Below are 19,249 nucleotides of genomic sequence, written 5' to 3' on the forward strand. Positions count from 1 at the left end.
ATGGACAATAGATGGACAATAGATACCTGACAATAATTGGTGATTTAAACTGTGTACCTGAGTGGACCATATCAAGTGAAACTCAACTGTTTGTTAATTTTATCATCTTCTACAGGGACGAAAAAAAGTGCACTGCAAAATCCAGTTAAGTTTTAAATTTTATAAAACGTACAATGCATTTGAATTTTATTAATCTAGGGCATGCTATGCCTTAAAACTTTTCCAGATACACAGGTTTGTCTGTAATCAGAGTAAATTTTGAGGTGAAAACGCAGCCATTTTAACCAAAGGGTCCACATGAACCTTAACGCAATGTATGACAATATTATTGAATTAATAAGAATGTAATATTTTTGTAGTATTAAATAAATGATTTGCTATGTATTCGAATCTTATCTAAGTTTTTGTGTCAGGTTGTCTTCTTGGGGTGTTTTCACGTTTCTTCAAAACTTGAGATTTTTGTATACAGGTATACAATGTATTGTTGGAGAAACGTGAGTAATATGTGATAATGATTAATTGTATTACCTGCAAGAGTTACAGTGACTCCAGTATAAATTAATTTCTTTAGAATGAATTAACAGTGACAAAAATCATAATTTGAAGGAAAAAACCTATGTATTTCATTATGTTCATAAAAAGGCACTACTAGGGATTTACAACAAAGGAAAACAGGTAGGCCAAGCTCTGGTGGAAGAGTGAAAAACTGCTGCTCATCATACCAGTGATGTTATTGTTGCACATGTCTTTATTAGCGGTGATAAGATCATTAAGAATGTTCGCTACTCGGTTTTAAAATAACAAGTTTTTCCAAAGACTGTTATAAATTGTTAGTATTTAAATAAAGGAATTAAAAAATGTGAAAAAATTAAGGGTCCGTATGCTTGTTTTTGAGATATAAGCCATTGAAAATTTGGCGGGAAACGATTCTCTCTAGGTTGTTCATACATTTGATATTGGCAACTTTTTCTTTTCAAAACCTATGAAAAAATAAAAAAGATTTTATAAGAATTTCAAATATGGCTTTTATACTATATGGTCCGAGTACACAGTTATTTCGTAGTGCATTTCTTTTAGACAATAAACGAAAATTAAAAAAATCCCACCTGCGCTTTCTCAATAATATTTTTACAGTGTGTTGTACTACTTTTGGGACAAATTATATCAAAATTATAGAAAACTTCATCGGCTCTAACTCAAAATAAGAACAATTTTATGTTAAGGGGTCTTGAAATCTTTTGACATCTTCCGAAGTGCTGATTTTTTTAACCTTTTTCAGCTGGACCAAATCACTACTTTACTTTAAAATTCATGACCCAAATTTTTTTACAGTGTAATTTCATCCCCCTACTTGCTATTTGAGGCATGGAACATGGAGAAATAAATTTGGAAGGGGTATAAAATAAATTGGCAAGTAACACACTGTCCACACTAGGGACTATATTTGTGGACAACGAAAATCAAAGGACGATAACTGTGTACTCGGACCATATGCAATAATATTATGAAATAAAATGTAGGGGTTAGTGGGCAACTAACACTACATGCATAAAACCAGAGGATTCCGAATATCCGCAAAATTTAAAAAAACAAGAGTAACGAACATCCTTAAGTGTTTATGAAAATGCATTTAATATACTGTGAGAAGCGGCTTCTACTCTCTTTGCGGTGCAATTTTGAGTTATTGTTTTTGGCTAGCAGTCAGCAACTGCTCAGTTTGTTAACCATGATTATATATTAATTATATATTATTTTGACTGAATGATTGTTTAACAGACACGTATGGCAACTATAGATCAGACGTTAAACATTCTTTAAGAATTAAAAAAAAATACTGTCAATTGTGAATTTGCATTTTAGTTTAGATTTGTCTTTTGTTTTCTGTGTTCTTTCTATAAAGAAGGTCACGTCGAACGCATTTACTCATTGTTTTTTTATATATAAGCATGTTTAAAGCAATATTCTCATACTTAATAAGTTATAACGTAACTGTATTGGAAGATCCTAATCTGAATAATTTAGCCATTAAATTATAATCATATCCTGTATATGAAAAACGTGTAATTTTAAAACAGATTCTTTTGAATTTCTTTTTACACACCACGCATGTAATTTTATTGACTATCAAACTGAACACTGGACTAGTTAGTGTTACTTTTATCAATGAAACAAAACGTTCAAAAGAGTCGATTTGCCAGTTTTACATTTTCACCAATATTTCCGTAATAAGGAGAAGTTTTGTACTTTTGAAATAGCGCATTCATCCATTATTAACTTTTAAGAAAAAATGTATTATTCATTATAAGGAAACATTTACATTTATTTTACATATTTAAAAGATTGAGTGTCTCAACAGAAAATAACATGTTTCAGTCTTATCTAGCAGTTTTCATTCCAATTTGACCCAAAACGAAAGCAGTGAGCTAATGAAGTCAAAATATGATGATCTGCCTAATATCGTTAATACAAAATCAATTTGATTATCGGCTTCGTCTACCTCACAAATCTTGTCAGACACTATATTAAAACGTTTGTTTGTCATGTTGCATAGTACATAGTACATATTATTATAGAATTCCGCGAGTATTTCATACCATGCTTATTTACAATTATCTGATAAAGGAAATGTGAAATGAAATATGATTTTTACATTGTTTTTTTTTTTTGCTGAAGCATATAAGATTAAATCTTTGACAGATGATAGTATATGATAAAAATGCAATACGTCTTGGTAAATGTGACATTGTTGTGATATGATGCTACTTATTTGAAGACATGCTTTTCTGTGTCTGTTACGTCCTTATTAAAAAAATGTATTTATCAAAATAAACTACTACAGCCAAAAGACTGGACTACAATAATTATTACACATAGAAGAGAACTCAAAAACCATAAACATTTATGATAAAAAAAGTGAGACAACAACTTCATACATAATTCAACTGAAATACACTTACTGTTCATATGATTCTTTTATTTTAACTAATTTACGTTAAAGAAAGATAATTAGTTTTAAAGGCATTTAAATTGCGTTTTAAAGAAACCCAGTTTAAGTAGTCATGCACGCACATCGTATCGTCTAAAACCTTGTTATATAGAAATTATCTACAATAACCTATGATTTATTGACAGGGTTAATTATATTTGTGTGACAAAAGATTGTAGCTAAATGCCGATCTTAAATGATGAAAACAATGACAAACGATTAGATAAGAAGTCCATCCTGTACAAATATTTATCCCTTCATTTGATTTGCACAAAGGAATATTTATGTACATTATCTTATCTTGAATGTAATGTAGCAAAACAAATTTAGTAAAAATTGTTCTGTACAACTATAAATTTTGTGTCTGATGGAACCATTAGATCCCAACTATAGTTATGATATATTCCTTTACGTGGGACAATTCTATATTGTTTTGTTCCTTTCAAACTCAAGGTTTGGAAAGCAAACAAGAGGTAAAAAGGTGAATGTTGATAATACACAACAGTAAATATCCATTTACTTACTGTTCGTGGTGAATGTGAGATTGGTAAAACTTGAACTGAAAGGTCTATGTACCACTTGAAAGGTCATCATAAATGCATTTTACTTCATTATATAATATCAAAGGTGAAAGGTTGTCTGGGGTATAGATATATGGTCTTCTCCGTTCTTTTCCCGTCCGGCAATAAAATCTTTGCTGAAGTGGGCGTTCGTTTTTGGTGTTTGGGATACACAACCACAACTAGTCGGAATGGGGACTTGAATCTGATGCCCTTTGAAGAATTAGTTTCATGTTCCTTTCTCGTTAAGGAGCTTTTGCAACAAATCCCTGAGGGAACAAAATAACTAACCCCTATTTTCAAATGGCAATCTAAAGTTTCCACCCTTCATCCCGTTCGACATAATTTGCAGAACCTACCTATTGTATTGATTTTAAGTTTTGTCTCGTGTTGAATATGCATGAAATATTTACCACTATATATGGTGCACGAATCAACGAGGCAATCAATCAAACTACCGGAAGTTTCGTCACAGTGAATGAAAATTAGTTACAAAAATGACAAGCTCAAACAATACATCTTTCGGAAAATACTCATTATACGCAAAATCTTGTATTACATATCCGCATTAAGTAACAGTTTTAACTTGACAATTGTAAGAAGAGATAGGTGGATAAACCTGGTTTCATATATTGAACAGACGGGCGAACAGTGTTAAACAATAAATGCTCCTTGTTTTTTTTCATTGAGGGATAACATAAGGTTTCCAAAAAGCATCATGCTTAACAAATTTTGCAGAGAAAACATACCTTACGGATGCAAAACATCCTCGATTACAAGATGAAGTTCGCCGTCTTAGATTTTTCTGTAAGAAATTATTTGAAAACACCTCCAGAAAAAAGTAATAATATAATTACAAATAAATGTTGCCAGATTAAGATATATCAGCTTAACACGGGGAAACTCTATACAAAAAATTACAACAAATGGAACGCTGTTCGTTCACTATTGTTAATTTCCAATTTTTTGGAAGAAATGTTTCTATGACTCCCATTTAGCGGTTTACATTTATCAAAATCGTTCGCTTTGTCTGTGTGTGTGGTGACGTTATAGATTTTTAAAAAATGTAACCAATATATCACTGGCAATTCATAAGACAGGTGTTTTGTTACGACAAATTACTTTATTAAATTCTTTCAGACATGTAAAGATTTGGTTTGGGAATTTGGTTATAACTGATATCACGTCCTGATTTTAACTGTGGTGTTGTTTAAATAGCTCACCGATTTATAATCGGTACATGTAAACTTATCGATCCCTGGCATATACTTATTCTAAAGGGTTATTATTACTACATAGTACTAAGATTTTGAAAAAGAAAAGAGCTTGGGACGCATGAAAATTATGAATTGTAATGTTCATTGAATGGTGTTTTATCAGTACTATAATGAAATCAAGACAAGAGTTTTCAAAATGTACATAGATAACAACTTAATGTCACAATACTCGAAGTTAAGAGGTGCTGAATTGTACTCCAATGTTGTGTAAGGTGTTAAGGTGTTAACTGTGCTATTTGCGGACTAATCTTTGTCGATGCAATACGACAAAGATTAAACTAGAAAGTAAATGATCACCGGTTTAATATTAAGTATTCTAATAACAATAAAGCTCTGTAAAAAGACCGAAGCCAACCTTTTTTATATGAACATTAGTAATACAGATAGAATTTATAATTAAATAAATGGTTCCATAATGAGTACAACATACCTCTTGCAAAGGTAAATTTCTGGATTCGAGAATTTAGGAACTGCCATTTCTTACGAATGTAAGACAAAATTGATGTTGTAGGTAATTTGACAAGGCCGATGTGAACCAATTAAAAGAAAAAATAGAATTGCTTACAATCACTCAACGCATTATGCTTAAAATGACAAAATCATCATGATATGACAAAAGGCAACCATAACGGACTGACTTCAGACAGGCAATCAACATGTTGCGAGTTTGAACAATTTTCTTTTTAGATCTCTAAGTAATCATATTGTCTTTGTATGTAAATCGTACTACTTTGAGTGTCTTGTAAAAGAATTAGGAATAAATGAGCACTCAGATAATCTCACATACAAAAACATATCATTTGACAAGGATGAGATTTTGGCGAATCATAAGTCCTTCATGGCTTCAATGAACATTAAATTGAACAGCAAATCGGAGGACTTACCTTGTTTGTATTGGATACCTAAGCTTCACAAAATTCAATACAAACAACGGTACATTGCCGGTTCATCTGCATGTTCGACGAAGGAGTTGTCCATTAAATTGACAAAAATTCTGTCTGAAGTGATCATGAAAGAGGGACTTCAGAAATACTGTGAAACTGTTTACTCGCGTAATGGTATTAACCATATGTGGATTCTAAAAACTCTGAAGAACTTCTGGATAATTTCAAATCTCGATCTTTCTCTGAAATTAGTTCTATTAAAACTTTTGATTTTTCAACCCTGTATACAACCATTCCCCATGTGAAATTGAAAGTTCGTCTAAAAGAAATTATTCACAATGCTTTTCAACATAAAATGGTAGCATACGTTATAAATGTATTACTTTGGGATACAAAACGGCATATTTTGTTAATAGGGAACAAAAAGTTAAATCATTCTACACAGAGGAACAAGTGATCAGCATGCTGGATTTTCATATTGACAACATATTTGTTGAATTTGGAGGTACACTTTTCAACAAATTGTCGGCATTCCTATGGGAACGAACTGTGCATCTCTCCTTGCCGACCTCTTGTTATCTTCTTATGAGTCGGAGTTCCTTCAGACACTTGTCAAAAACAAGAAGATCAAAGAAGCCAGATCATTTAATTTCACATTCCAATATATTGATGATGTTCTTTCTATTAACAATCCAAACTTTTCTGATTAGGTTCCATTAATATATCATCCAGAACTAGAAATAAAAGAAAAAACAGACACGACTTCCTTTGCCTCATTTTTTTACTTATACCTCGAATTTGACATAAGCTGTCATCACAATACCAGAATCTATGACAATCGAGACGATTTTTATTTTGAAAATTATCAACCTCACCTGCATATGTGATATACATTTCCGAACTCATTCGGTATTCGGGAGCTTGCAGCTGCTACTTAGGCTTTGTAAAACGTCACCAGTATCTGAGCAGAAAGTTGATAAACCAGGGTTATGTAAAAGAACGTTTCGTCCTTTTTCTAAGAAATAAATTGTCTATTTCTAAGAAAGTTCATCGGAAGATACCAAGACCTTGCTGATAAATATTCCGTATCAACTTAATAAATAATACACGATGATATTGAAGTATAGATTCCAGGTACTGACGTTGTTTATCATCTTAGTTACGTGTTATAGTGTTCTTTTATTTGTCTTTGTAAATTATTACTTTTACTGTTTATAGTATTTTTTGTAATATCCATTTGACGTGGCTCGGTACTTATACATCCCGTCATTGTGTTATTGTGCGATCGTAAAGTTTTGTATTCTTGTCTTTCGTTTTTGATAATGTGCCTTGTCGATATTCCTTTTTGTTTTTCATTGTTGACATATTTTTTTTATAGTGATTAAGATTATAAAAAAAATGTTGACTGCTGTACCCCTATTTTTGACATTTTTATCTAATATGTCTGTTTGTTTTGTTCACACATTGTTGTCAATATAATGGAATTGTATGTGACTTTCATACAAGTGAGAGGTTTAGCTAGCTATAAAACCAGGTTTAATCCGCAATTTTCTACATAAGAAAATGCCAAGTCAAGAATGTGACAGTAGTTACTCGTATGAAGCAGAATTCATTCAGAACCTTCTAAAAGACAAAAAAGAAAAAGCACCTTGCGAAATTCTTGAGTTTTACTTTCAGATATATTGATGATGTCCTATCACTGTATAACCCATATTTCAGACACTACTTACATCTCATATATCCCAGTGAACTTAAAATTAAGGATACTACTGATTCTAGAAGGACTGCTTCATACCTTGATCTTTTCCTCAATATTGACACAGATGGACGACTTCACACTAAAATCTATGACAAACGGGATGATTTCAACTTCCCAATTTTCAATTTCCCATTTCTCAACAGTAACACACCCTCTGCTCCGTCTTATGGTGTTTACATATCACAATTGATACGTTATGCTCGTGCATGTTCACACTATACGGACTTCATATACAGGAGAGTGCTCCTTACGCAGAAACTGCTCCAAAAGAGTAATGAGGAGGAAAGATTAAAAATGACACTCCGTAAATTTTATGGACACCATCACAAATTGGTTGATTTATACGATGTGTCTGTGTCTAAACTAATTGACGACATTTCTACCACGTGTTAGATTGTGGTTTAGCATCTATGTCGTCTGTCTGCTAAGTACCGAAGGTAACCTATTCCCGAATTTGCATTGCTATATGACGTGTCTCAGCATTTATACATCCAACATTCATGTATTTAGTTATGATGTTTCTATTGTGGGTTCTGTTGGATATTGTGTTATGTCTTATCGTTTGTGGTTTGAAATCTGTATTTTCGGTACATTTCACAGATGCCTTATCTGTCAGTATAGTCGAGTTGATTTCCATTTTCCATGAATAAAGTATTGTGTTAGTCCAAATAAGTATGATGTCGTCACAGCATTCATTTAAAATAGCCTTTTAAATACCGTCATCATCATGATAATTATTTGGACTAGTATTGTGAAAGTAATTGTTAAATTTTCGATCTCGTTCCATTTAATTGTATGAATTTCTAGATTATATATACGTCTCAAAAATACGTCACCGTTTGTGGAGTCCTGTGCTCTCGTTAATGGAAGATGTTCGTTGTTATTCTGGGGTTGACATATTAGTAACGTACTATTGTATTATTTATTTATGCGTTTCTCTGTGCTGAGTGTTCTTGCGTTTGATTGTACTGTATTCCTGTCACGTAGTGTTGTCATTTTAGCGATATATTTTTTTAACATTGCCATATCAGCGGGGGGTTTGGCTAGCCATAAAACAAGGTTCAACCCATCATCTTTCCTTTAAATGTCCTGTACCAAGTCAGGAATATGGCAGTTGTTATCAAATAGTCCGTTTCTATGTATGTTGGCGTTAGTTTTTGTTGCACTTCAGTGTTTGTGTTGTTCCGTTTACCCATATAGTTGATGTGTTTCCCTCGGTTTTAGTTTGTAACCCGGATTTGTTTTCTCTTTATCGATTTATGATTTTGAACAGCGATATACTACTGTTACCTTCATTTATCCATTCGTTTGATGTGTTTTGAGCTTTTTATTTTTCCATTTGATTATGGACTTTCCGTTTTGAATTTTCCTCGCAGTCCGATATTTTTGTTATTTTACTCTTTCATGCAGTTTGGTATCCATACGAAACTATTACCGTCTATGAGTTAATCACTGTTAATTAATGGTTTGTTTATTGAAACAATATACTTAATATAGTGTAAAGTATATCAATTCTACCTTGATTAAGGAACGGATTTGAATTATAAAAATGCCAAATATTTTATTATTGAAAATTAATTGGTATTTTACTTGTCGTGTTTGTTACTTGTATTTCCAAAAGAGAGGACGGGGTAATAATAGCAGTAAGAGTTCTAATACCCCACACTATCAAATCCATTAAATGTATCTATTATATTTTACATATATGTAGGAAAGCGAAATATCGAGATTTAAAGCTCCGAAAGTTACATCAGAAAAAGATTTAAAAAATATGCATTCCAAATGAAAGTGACAAAATTCTGGAGTCACACTGGTTTTGATAATAGTACCCGAAACATAGAGCACAGGGTTAACCAGCTATTTATAAATATTCGAGTCATATCGTTTTCTTTTTTTTTTGAAAAAAAAAAATAGTTTTGAAATATATTTTTGTCGATGGCGATTTCAAATTGTTGGAATAATATAACATTTTGAAAAAATGTTGACGTCATAGAAAGAAACTTATATGTACACTTTCACAACGGTTCGGTGTGAGCCAATGCTCCTTGTTGAAGGTCGTACTTTGACCTATAATTGTTTACTGTTTACACATTGTGACTTGGATAGAGAGTTGTCTCGTTGGCACTCATACCACATCTTCTTATTTATATTTAAGACAAATTACATATTTCATATCAATTCATTGTTTAAACTATGATACATTGGAATGATGACGATTAAATGATAGTTCAAATATGTTTGCAAGAATAAGGAGCCGTAATAGGATTTTATCGAATATGTCTCGTTTTGCTAAGCAACAACATTGATAATTGGAAGAGTTGTGAAGTCATACGAATACAAAATCTCCAGTTTTGCTTCCAGTACTTGTGGATTATAAACGCCAAACGCCAAACATAGTTGGTCAGCAGATACTACCCTTTTTAATGTGTACAATATTTTTGAATTGTCCTTGTCAATAACTGAAAACTCATTGTGGTTCATATTAACAAAAAATCCAAGTCTTCCTGTGGCAACTGTCCCGGCTGTATTACTCACACTCATTATTTTGATTGGTTCATCTGTTTTCGAAATCGAATGCTGGGCGGTTAGGCATATGTAAGAAAGGCAATTATGAATGCTAAACGACCATCCATTGGTTCCGGCATAGAAGTGATTGTCTATTTCTGTGCGACTGATCACTCCTACTTCGACGACTAAGCTCGAAGAGTTATCAATTAATGACGATAATATTTCGTACGAGAACTTTATTTCAAAGTATATTTTACTTGTAGAAGTTAAGCATCTATCTCCAATTGTTCCTTTGTACGTGTTAAACTGTGCCGGATGATTTACAGCATTTGGAGTCTCTTTATTGAAAGAATTACCCAGTACTGTATTATCATCAGACAGGAAAACTAATGAATGTGTCGATTTCCTGTCAAATCTCAACGAAAATGCGTAATCGGTCTTGTCATCTGAAATGAACTTTTACAAATGTATACGTAAAAAAATCAAATATAGAAAAAACACAAAAGCAGCTTTTTCGAAATTACAAAACTCAAAATTAGATAAACGAATTAATCTTGGAAATAGACGACGTTTGGTGAATACGTGAAGAAGCCATCAGCCCAACTGAAATAAGGCTTACAGATTAAAATTTCAATATAAGGGATTAAAAATAAATAGATATTTGTCCAATTTGTCAAACTCTAAATTGCTTCAAGTCTTGAAAAGTTGTGAACAAATTTTAGTTCAAAGAAAACTTTTATTTAAACGATTAACTAGTGTAACTCCGCAACTTGTTTATGTTTTTGTCCTAAATACCGAGCTACATTTTCTTAATTTTGTTTACATCTGTGTTTTTTTGTTTCCTTTAAAGAACTTTGTGAATGACACATCTTTGGTAGTCTCTGCTAATTTGAGATTTTCAAAAGGTAATGCACTTGTTTTTTTTTGAAGAAGCACCTGGATATTTTGATGTCGTTTATAGTTTATTTTTTTATTGCTTCTAATTGGCATGATTGACATATACCCAAAAATTTCTTTTATGCGTGATAAATGCACCTCTAAAGATTTTATTATTATGCTTCAAAAGTTTATCTTTTTAAAGTTTTTATAAAAAGAAATAATTGCAAGCATAATCATAAATTATACCAAGCGTTAAAAAATGGAACATTAAAGTCAGTCTTCGAAAGGGCAAAGGACGCCTTCATCATTTGGTTTGCCGCTATGGAATATTTGTATAACAGATGACCACGGAGTTGTTATCATGTCGAAGCAGCAATATCGTCAACTTTTAGTCGATTTTGACATCATCTTAAACTACTTATCACCATATTTCGTCATGCCATGAGCTACACGACACGTGTCATTAGTGGAAAAGGACGCACTTTATCTTCCGATGCAATCTTTGTAATATAATTTTAAAATCGCACATTACAACAAGTTCGACTGTGGAAATTAATTTTATCTGTTTTAATCTCTTTATTATTTTCAGCTTATAAGAACATAGAATAATATATGATATTTGAATTTTGAAAAAAGACTATTTAATGTTTCCTGAAATGTAATGTATGATGAAAATAATTAATATACCCTTTTCCGAAGACGATGATTTTGACATCATCACAGGGACAACTATCACTAGGGTCAGGATTACACCACATATAAAAGCAAGTATGGACCATCTGTGTTGCTTTAATCTAATCAATGTATCTCTGGCAGTCACAGGCTCGTTGTTCGCTCTAACTGCACTTGTATTCATCTGAATTTGTACATCAGTGTCCTGGCGACTTGCATTCACGTTTTTACCTGTATCGCTAGCGTTTGTACCCTGCAGAGTATTAACTTGTCTTAGGTCTTTAACGTTGTCATAATCATCGGAGGCTACATCCATGGAATTTCTATAATTGTTGAAGCCATCTATATAAAAATATACAATATACGAAAAAAATATATAAACAATATGCGTATATTATTTCTCTCCTGAAATTTATCATTGACTCATAAACGTTTTTTTTTTTTAATTACCAATTGTTGATTTTTGATTTTAAAAAGTAAAATTCGTCCAAAATTTTATTTCGTGCTAAACTGTTAATTCTGATGCGATTTATATCCCGTTCCCTTTTCAAGAATGTGACCTACCGAATTAGACTATTTACCGGGTTTGTACTAACATGTGCAACACGATGGGTGCCACATGTGGAGCAGGATCTGCTTACCCTTCCGGAGCACCTGAGATCACCCCCAGTTTTTGGTGGGGTTCGTGTTGCTTAGTATTTATTTTTCTATGTTGTGTTTTGTGTACTATTGTTTGTCTGTTTGTCTTTTTCTGTTTTAGCCATGGCGTTGTCAGTTCATTTTCGATTTATGAGTTTGAATGTCTCTGGTATCTTTCGCCCCTTTTTTATAGATAGAAGTACTACAACCTATAACTGACAGTTGGTGTGGCAGATGCAATTGGTAATACAGATCAGAGGACTGTTTATAGGTTTGACAGGAAGGTAAATATATAGTCCCATTTTATCCGGTCTACAGTACTTCTTGGTAATATTGTATGTTTCACATGTGGCTTTCCTTTTTTCAAATACGAAGTTAGGACTTTACTTTTTTAACACAAATACCAATAAATCAGGTTAATATATCTAAAATGGATTGTCTACGATTTAGACAAAATATTAAAATATGATTAGTTTTGTTTCAAACATTACTTAAACATGTTAAATCGGATTATTGAAATAATAATTCGATATCCGTAGCTATCTTGATTTAATTTTGTTAAAATCAGCTCAAATACATTTGTTGATATTTTATAGTCTTGCAATACAATAGCTTGACCTCATTTTGGATACGTATGCATGCAAACCTTTAACTTGACCCTAGTTAAAGATAGTCGCTTGCGCATGTGCTCAGAAAATGAAAAGGTGTCAAAATTTTTAAATTGAAACAAGAGGACCACTAGAAAGAATTAATTCATTGACTGACTCGGCCAAAAAAAATCGTTCTTATACACGTAAAATACGGAAGCCCATTTAGGACATCCCAAAAAAATACATTTGAAATCGAAATCACGAATTTAAACCGTTATCACGAATTCTAGAATTCGTTATCACAGATTAAATTCGGGATAACGAATTTCCGGAATTAGATATAACAGTTTTTGTAATTCGTAATAACTAATTAAATTCGTTATCATATTTTTTTTTGTAATTCGAGAAAACGGATGATTGAAATCGTAATAACAAATTTTATAAATCGTGATAACGAATTGTATAAATCGTTATAACGGATCGAATTCGTTATCACGAATTCGTAGAATTTGTGATCACATTTTTTTGGTAATTCGTGATAACGGATTAAAATCGTTATAATGAATTTCATAAAATCACGAATTACAAAAAATACTGTGATAACAAATTACACAAATTCGTGAGAATGATTTTAATCCGTAATAACGAATTATAAAGTTCGTTATCACGTTTTAATCTGTTATTACGAATTTCAAAAAATTATGATAACGGATTTAATCCGTTATTACGAATTACAAAAACTGTTATAACTAATTCCAAAAATTCGTGATAACGAATTCTTTTCGGGAGGTCCTAAATGGGCTTCCGTACGTAAAATAACGATCTACATATTATTTTAATCTATGACATGAAATCAAAGATATATAGCTAAATCATCATTTTACTAAGGAAAACCTAAGGCATCAAATACTGTAAATATCAGTTGGAAAGGGCTTGACTAATCTGATTGGCATGAAACACAAAAACAACTAATAGCAACAAAGCACATTATTGAGAAACTAGCAATTTTTAAAGATTTTATTTACTCAATGCATCCAACAAATAAATTATGTTTTACCAATCTTTAATGTCAGCCTCCAATGGAATTAGTGTACAGACGTCATAAACAGCCTGAGATGATCAAGACCTTGTGCAATTCCAAATTATAAGTATCGACATGAAATATATATAGGCCAATAAGTGATATATATAGATTATAACATGGCCTTTTTCATATCAGTCCCCTTATCCTAGGTCATGTTATCAACCCGAGAACCAACAGGCTCGAGGGATGATTTTGACCATGGGCTGATAGGGGTCTGATATGAAAAAACGACATGTTAAGTTATTTTTATCATATACTTCAGCAGAAGACAAAGTCACATACAGACAAAACTATTTTTAAAACTTTGAAACAATGCGTTTGTTGTAATATTTGTTTTGTATTTTTTAATAATATATTTTCCTGATTATTAATATTTTCTTTTTCCCCAACTTTGTTATGTTTTACAAAAAAAATGTACCATTGAGGTACATTTTCCAGAATTTGCCGAATGACGCCAAACTGTCATGCGATAACGTTACAGAAAAGCATGCGATAGTAACCGCGGAAGCAGTTGATATGAAACGGAAGCAGTTGATATAAACCGGAAGCAGTTGATAACAAAAGTCATATCACACGGCTAAGGCAATTCTTCAAATTTAATGAATAAATATATGTACAAATAAGTTTTATCATGGGGTACAATTATACCATTATTTTCTATAAGTATATGATAAAACTGTATACAATACATATTAGGTTTTTTTTTTTTAATCGATTGAAATGAAAACAAATGTTTTAAATAAGTATAACTACAGCTTCTTATATAAATAGATTCAGATCTTTTTTCTTTATCTGAATCTAATAGCTTTTTCTTACTTAAGATATATTTCATTACACCATAATGCAACAACATTTTCTTCTTCTCACACCTTTCTTTACGGCGGCTTGGGTGTCATGGCGTTTTTTTCATAATATAGTCTTGTTTTAAACTCTTTCGCTAATAGCTATAGGCAACAGAAGTTTACCGAAATTCAAATCTCGTCAATCGATTAAGAAGACAAAACACTGAGGGAATCGCATGAAATTCAAAAAGAGCGCGACCTGGTGCATAGGGGGTAAGAGTCTCCTGCTATGTATGCATCATCCGCCATGTGAATCCACTCATTCAACGGAAATGTCGCAATCAGGAATAAGACACAATCTCTAAAATTTGAGATTAGGCAACTATTTTAGTATCTAAAGATGAAAGAAATCAAAAACATGTCGCTAGGGAGTTGAGACATCGACATAGATGTGTACAATTTCGGTCATATTGACTTATCTGTATATCTTATTCACCATTACAAACTCAATTCCCAATCCAATATTCTTGTACGTGTTTATAAATAAAACAAATCTATTTTATCTTTTGAAATGTGCCTGTGATAATATAAACGTCACAAAAAATACGTCACTTTTTGTTACGTTGATCCATTCATTTGACGCGCAGTTTATATTCGTTTGTGGTGTCCTGGTGTGCAGTCGTAAATTCATGGGAGGTGATCGTTGCTATTCTGTGGCTTACATGTTGTAATGTACTAGTATATTATTCATTTATGTATTTCTATGTGCTGAGTGTTCTTGCCTTCGTTTGCACTGTATTCCTGTCACGTAGTGTTGTCATTTGGGTGTTATTTTTGAAATTGCCATATAAGCGGGAGGTTTAGCTAGCCATAAAACCAGGTTCAACCCACCATTTTTTCTTAAAATGTCCTGTACCAAGTCAGGAATATGGCAGTTGTTATTTACAGTCCGTTTCTGTGTATGTTTGCGTTTGCGTTTGCTTTTGTTGTAATTCAGTGTTTCTGTTGTTCCGTTGTTTTCCTCTTATAGTTGATGTGTTTCCCTCGGTTTTAGTTTATTACCCGGATTTGTTTTTGCTTAATCGAATTATTACTATTGCCTGTATTTATTGTGCTTTACATCTTTGTTTTTTTACAATTTCTCTCGGTCTCTGCCTAAAAAATGACTAAATTGATAAAAACAATCCTTTAGTGGAATAACTTCTATAAGTAGTCAATCGACAATTGTAGCGAAGATTTTTTTTTCTGAACACTTTTACTTTTTATCATTTCTCTCTTTTATAGTTTTAGCAAACAAGCAAACATGAGTAAGATTAATCTTTCAAGGGGTCAATTGACGATTCATCCATGTTTACTTATTTGTAGAATGAAGATCTTATTTGTAGAATGAAGATCATATTTTGTTAAACATTTTTACTATCAACAGATTCTCTCTATCAACTATAGTTTCCTATAAAAAAAAACATCATAAGTTATAGGAAATAACTTTTATAAAGAATCTTTTGAGGATTTCTGCCAAGTTTGACAAGTTTAGAATTTCTCTCTATCTCATATTTTTCACGATAATAACCAAAAACTGCGAAATTTGTAAAAAAAATATTTCAGGGGCAATAACTCCAACATGGGCTATCCAAATTTATATAAACATTCTGCAGGAGATAGACATTTGCCTGCTGATCAATTCTACTCTATTTCAGCTTTGCTCTAACTGCTTCAGTTTTTTGAGAAATAAGCCCAAAACTTTGACATTTTCTTAAAATTTACATATCAGTGGTTATTACTCCAAAATGTATTGTCCGATTCAACAGGAGATAGACCTTGACCTGCTGATCATTTGATCCTCGTCAGAGTTGCTGTTAGTGCTTTAATTTTTCAGAACAAGCCAACAACTGCATATCAACCGTATCTTATAATTTTAGGTTCTCGTCCAGAATATGCATATTAAATTGCCGCTGGATGTTAAGCAGCAGCAGCCTCCTCCTCCTCCTCCTCCTCCTCCTCCTCCTCCTCCTCCTCCTCCTCCTCATCATCATCATCATCATCATCATCATCATCATCATCATCTAATCATCTAATTTAAGCAACAGCGGCCATGTCTGTTGGTGGATTAAATCCCCGGATATACTTTTTGAACTTAATACCCTACGAAACATTCAAGTAAACTTTGGCCCAGTACTAGTATAAGAGGGGAAGATTTAGAAAAAAAAGTTTACGACGACGACGGACGCCAAGGGATTGTAAATAGGCCAGGTGAGCTAAACATGCAATACACTATCTTTAATGTAACATTGTTGTGATGTTATTTATGCGTAGACAAGTCGTTCTTTATGATTGGAACGTCCTAACTTGAAAATAACAACTTTATCTATTAAAATCTACCATTTCAACCCATTTGGAGAAAAGAGTGAAATGCAAACTTTTGATAATGCTCCGAACACAAACAAAAACTTGCAAACAATTTAGAACATACGACCAAAAGCCAAAAAAAAAAACAATTTATATTATAATAATAGTAATAAAACAATGAAACTTTGTCATAAATAATGTAATTGAAATTAATGCACTTACTGTTAATATTTGATTCTTTCATTTTGGCTTATTTACTTTGAAGCAAAACAATAATTGATGTACTAAAAGTTCTTAAAATATGCAGTTTAAAGTAGTCACGTGTGCACAGAACTTTTAAAAAACCTTGTTTTTTTAAATATAATAACTTAGGTCTATTGTACGAGGTCAATCCTATTTTGAACAATTAACCGTCTCCATTTAAATGAAACTAGATACATGTCATGCATGTTGAATATAATGTTTTATCAGTTGTACTGTTGGATGATTTTGACACAAGGAATTTAAATGAAAAAATTCTTCATGACTATCCGTTGTAAACTTGCACTATAGTTTTAGATACATAAAAATTTCCTTTTGGTAGATCCTAACTGTTCAAACACAACACTTATTATGATGTGAATAAATTACCCACTTGTTTGAATGGGTAATAAGCTGTTCCTTTCAAATTGAAGCAAGATGAGTGAAGCGTATAAATTTTATTTCGTACTGATTTTCAGAAGGTCTGTTTGTCATTTTGACTAAAATGACAACATTTAAATTCTTTATTTTAAAATTGTATAAGCGTCGTATTTTTCATACACAAATGAATGATATCTAGATTGGATTGTAAATATTAAAATAATTGGTATGTATATATATTTTTCTCTTAAATATCTAATTATTCACCAATAAATAAAGCCTGAAATTACATTAATTGTGAATCTAAGTCATGTAGAAACATCGATACATAAACTGGCCACTGAAAAATTTAGAGCTTTTTCGTATATTAAGTAAACTTCAATATTTCCTTATTTATATAGTAGACAACTGAAATTCTTCAAATCAAATTTCTTTATTTGTTTCATAAGTATGGTTCTCTTTCAGCATAGTTGTCTGTCTCTTTAAACTGTTGATCAGTCGTTTAGACGTCTCATTTATCTGCAAAACAAAAGTGATAACTTAAGGACATGTGTCAATATTTTGCTAATGAATAAGCGAGACAAACAAGACAAATAATTAAAATACAATCACAAAACAACAACAGCAACAGCAACAAACAAAAAAGACCCTCCCCCTTAAAAAAATAAAATAAATTAAACAAAACAACCCGTTCATGGAAAGTATAAATCGGTTCAGAATTTGAGAAACCCTTCTAATCATTCCTGTATAAGAAAAACACAATTTTGCCAAAATAATGCTGCATCTAGAGATTTACATTAAAATTATTATAACTTCTGATGAGAACAAATTTAAAATAGACATTAAAACAGTCATAGCTCTAAATAAAGACACTACAAAGAAGTGACGAAATTTTCGACTTGGCGCCTATAAAAGAATACTTAACAAACCGGTACATACAAACACACTTACACCACTGTTCCAGGTTAGGGGAGGGTTGGCGCCTTTAAACTTGTTTAACCCCGCCAAATTGTATATGTGCCTGTCCCAAGTCAGTAGCCTGTGATTGAGTGGTTGTCGTTTTTTACTGTTTCTCATATTTGTTATTCGTTTATTGTTTTTCATAGTTTTTCTTGTGTTGTGCTGTTACACCACTGCCACATGTTAGGGGAGGGTTGGTGCCTTCAAACTAGTTTAACCCCGCCACATTCTGTATATGTGCCTGTCCCATGCAAGTCAGGAGCCTGTAATTCGATCAGTGGTTGTTGTTTGTTGCTGTGTATCATATTTGTTTTTCGTTCATTATTTTATACATAAATTTTACCCGTTAGATTTCTCGTTTGAATTGTTTTACAATTGTCATTTTGGGGCCTTTTATAGCTGACTATGCGGTATGGGTTTTGCTCATTGTTGAAGGCCGTACGGTGACCTTTAGTTGTTAACTTCTATGTCATTTGGTCTCTTGTGGAGAGTTGTCTCTTTGGCAATCAAACCACATCTTCATATTTTTATACATATTAAATTAAAAAGAAAGAGATGTGGTATTATTGCAAATATTTTTTGTTAATATGAATGAATGTGTCGTTGGACGTGGTGTGCTGTTAAGTTAACTGTAGCGAGTTAATATTGAGTATCAGTATATCTTTCTCTTAAAGGGGCATTGGCTGTCAAATTCAATTTCAC

At 32.1% G+C, this 19,249-nt stretch overlaps 1 protein-coding gene across 3 annotated transcripts in view; it reads right to left on the minus strand.

Annotated features, from left to right (window-relative positions):
* Positions 1–19,249, minus strand: part of LOC127729584 (uncharacterized) — a 34,027-nt gene that overhangs the window by 9,878 nt on the left and 4,900 nt on the right. The window contains exons 4-6 of one of the 3 annotated variants that reach the window (XM_052237400.1): positions 17,601–18,106; positions 11,541–11,867; positions 9,634–10,420 (exon numbers count right to left, since the gene is read on the minus strand). In XM_052237400.1, coding sequence (XP_052093360.1) covers positions 9,756–10,420; positions 11,541–11,841 — 966 coding nt within the window. In that variant the 5' untranslated portion in view covers positions 11,842–11,867; positions 17,601–18,106 and the 3' untranslated portion in view covers positions 9,634–9,755. The other 2 variants (XM_052237398.1, XM_052237399.1) reach the window with 2 other exon arrangements.

Source organism: Mytilus californianus, unplaced genomic scaffold (assembly GCF_021869535.1).
Source record: "Mytilus californianus isolate M0D057914Y unplaced genomic scaffold, xbMytCali1.0.p SCAF_2, whole genome shotgun sequence".
Lineage (NCBI taxonomy): Eukaryota > Metazoa > Mollusca > Bivalvia > Mytilida > Mytilidae > Mytilus > Mytilus californianus.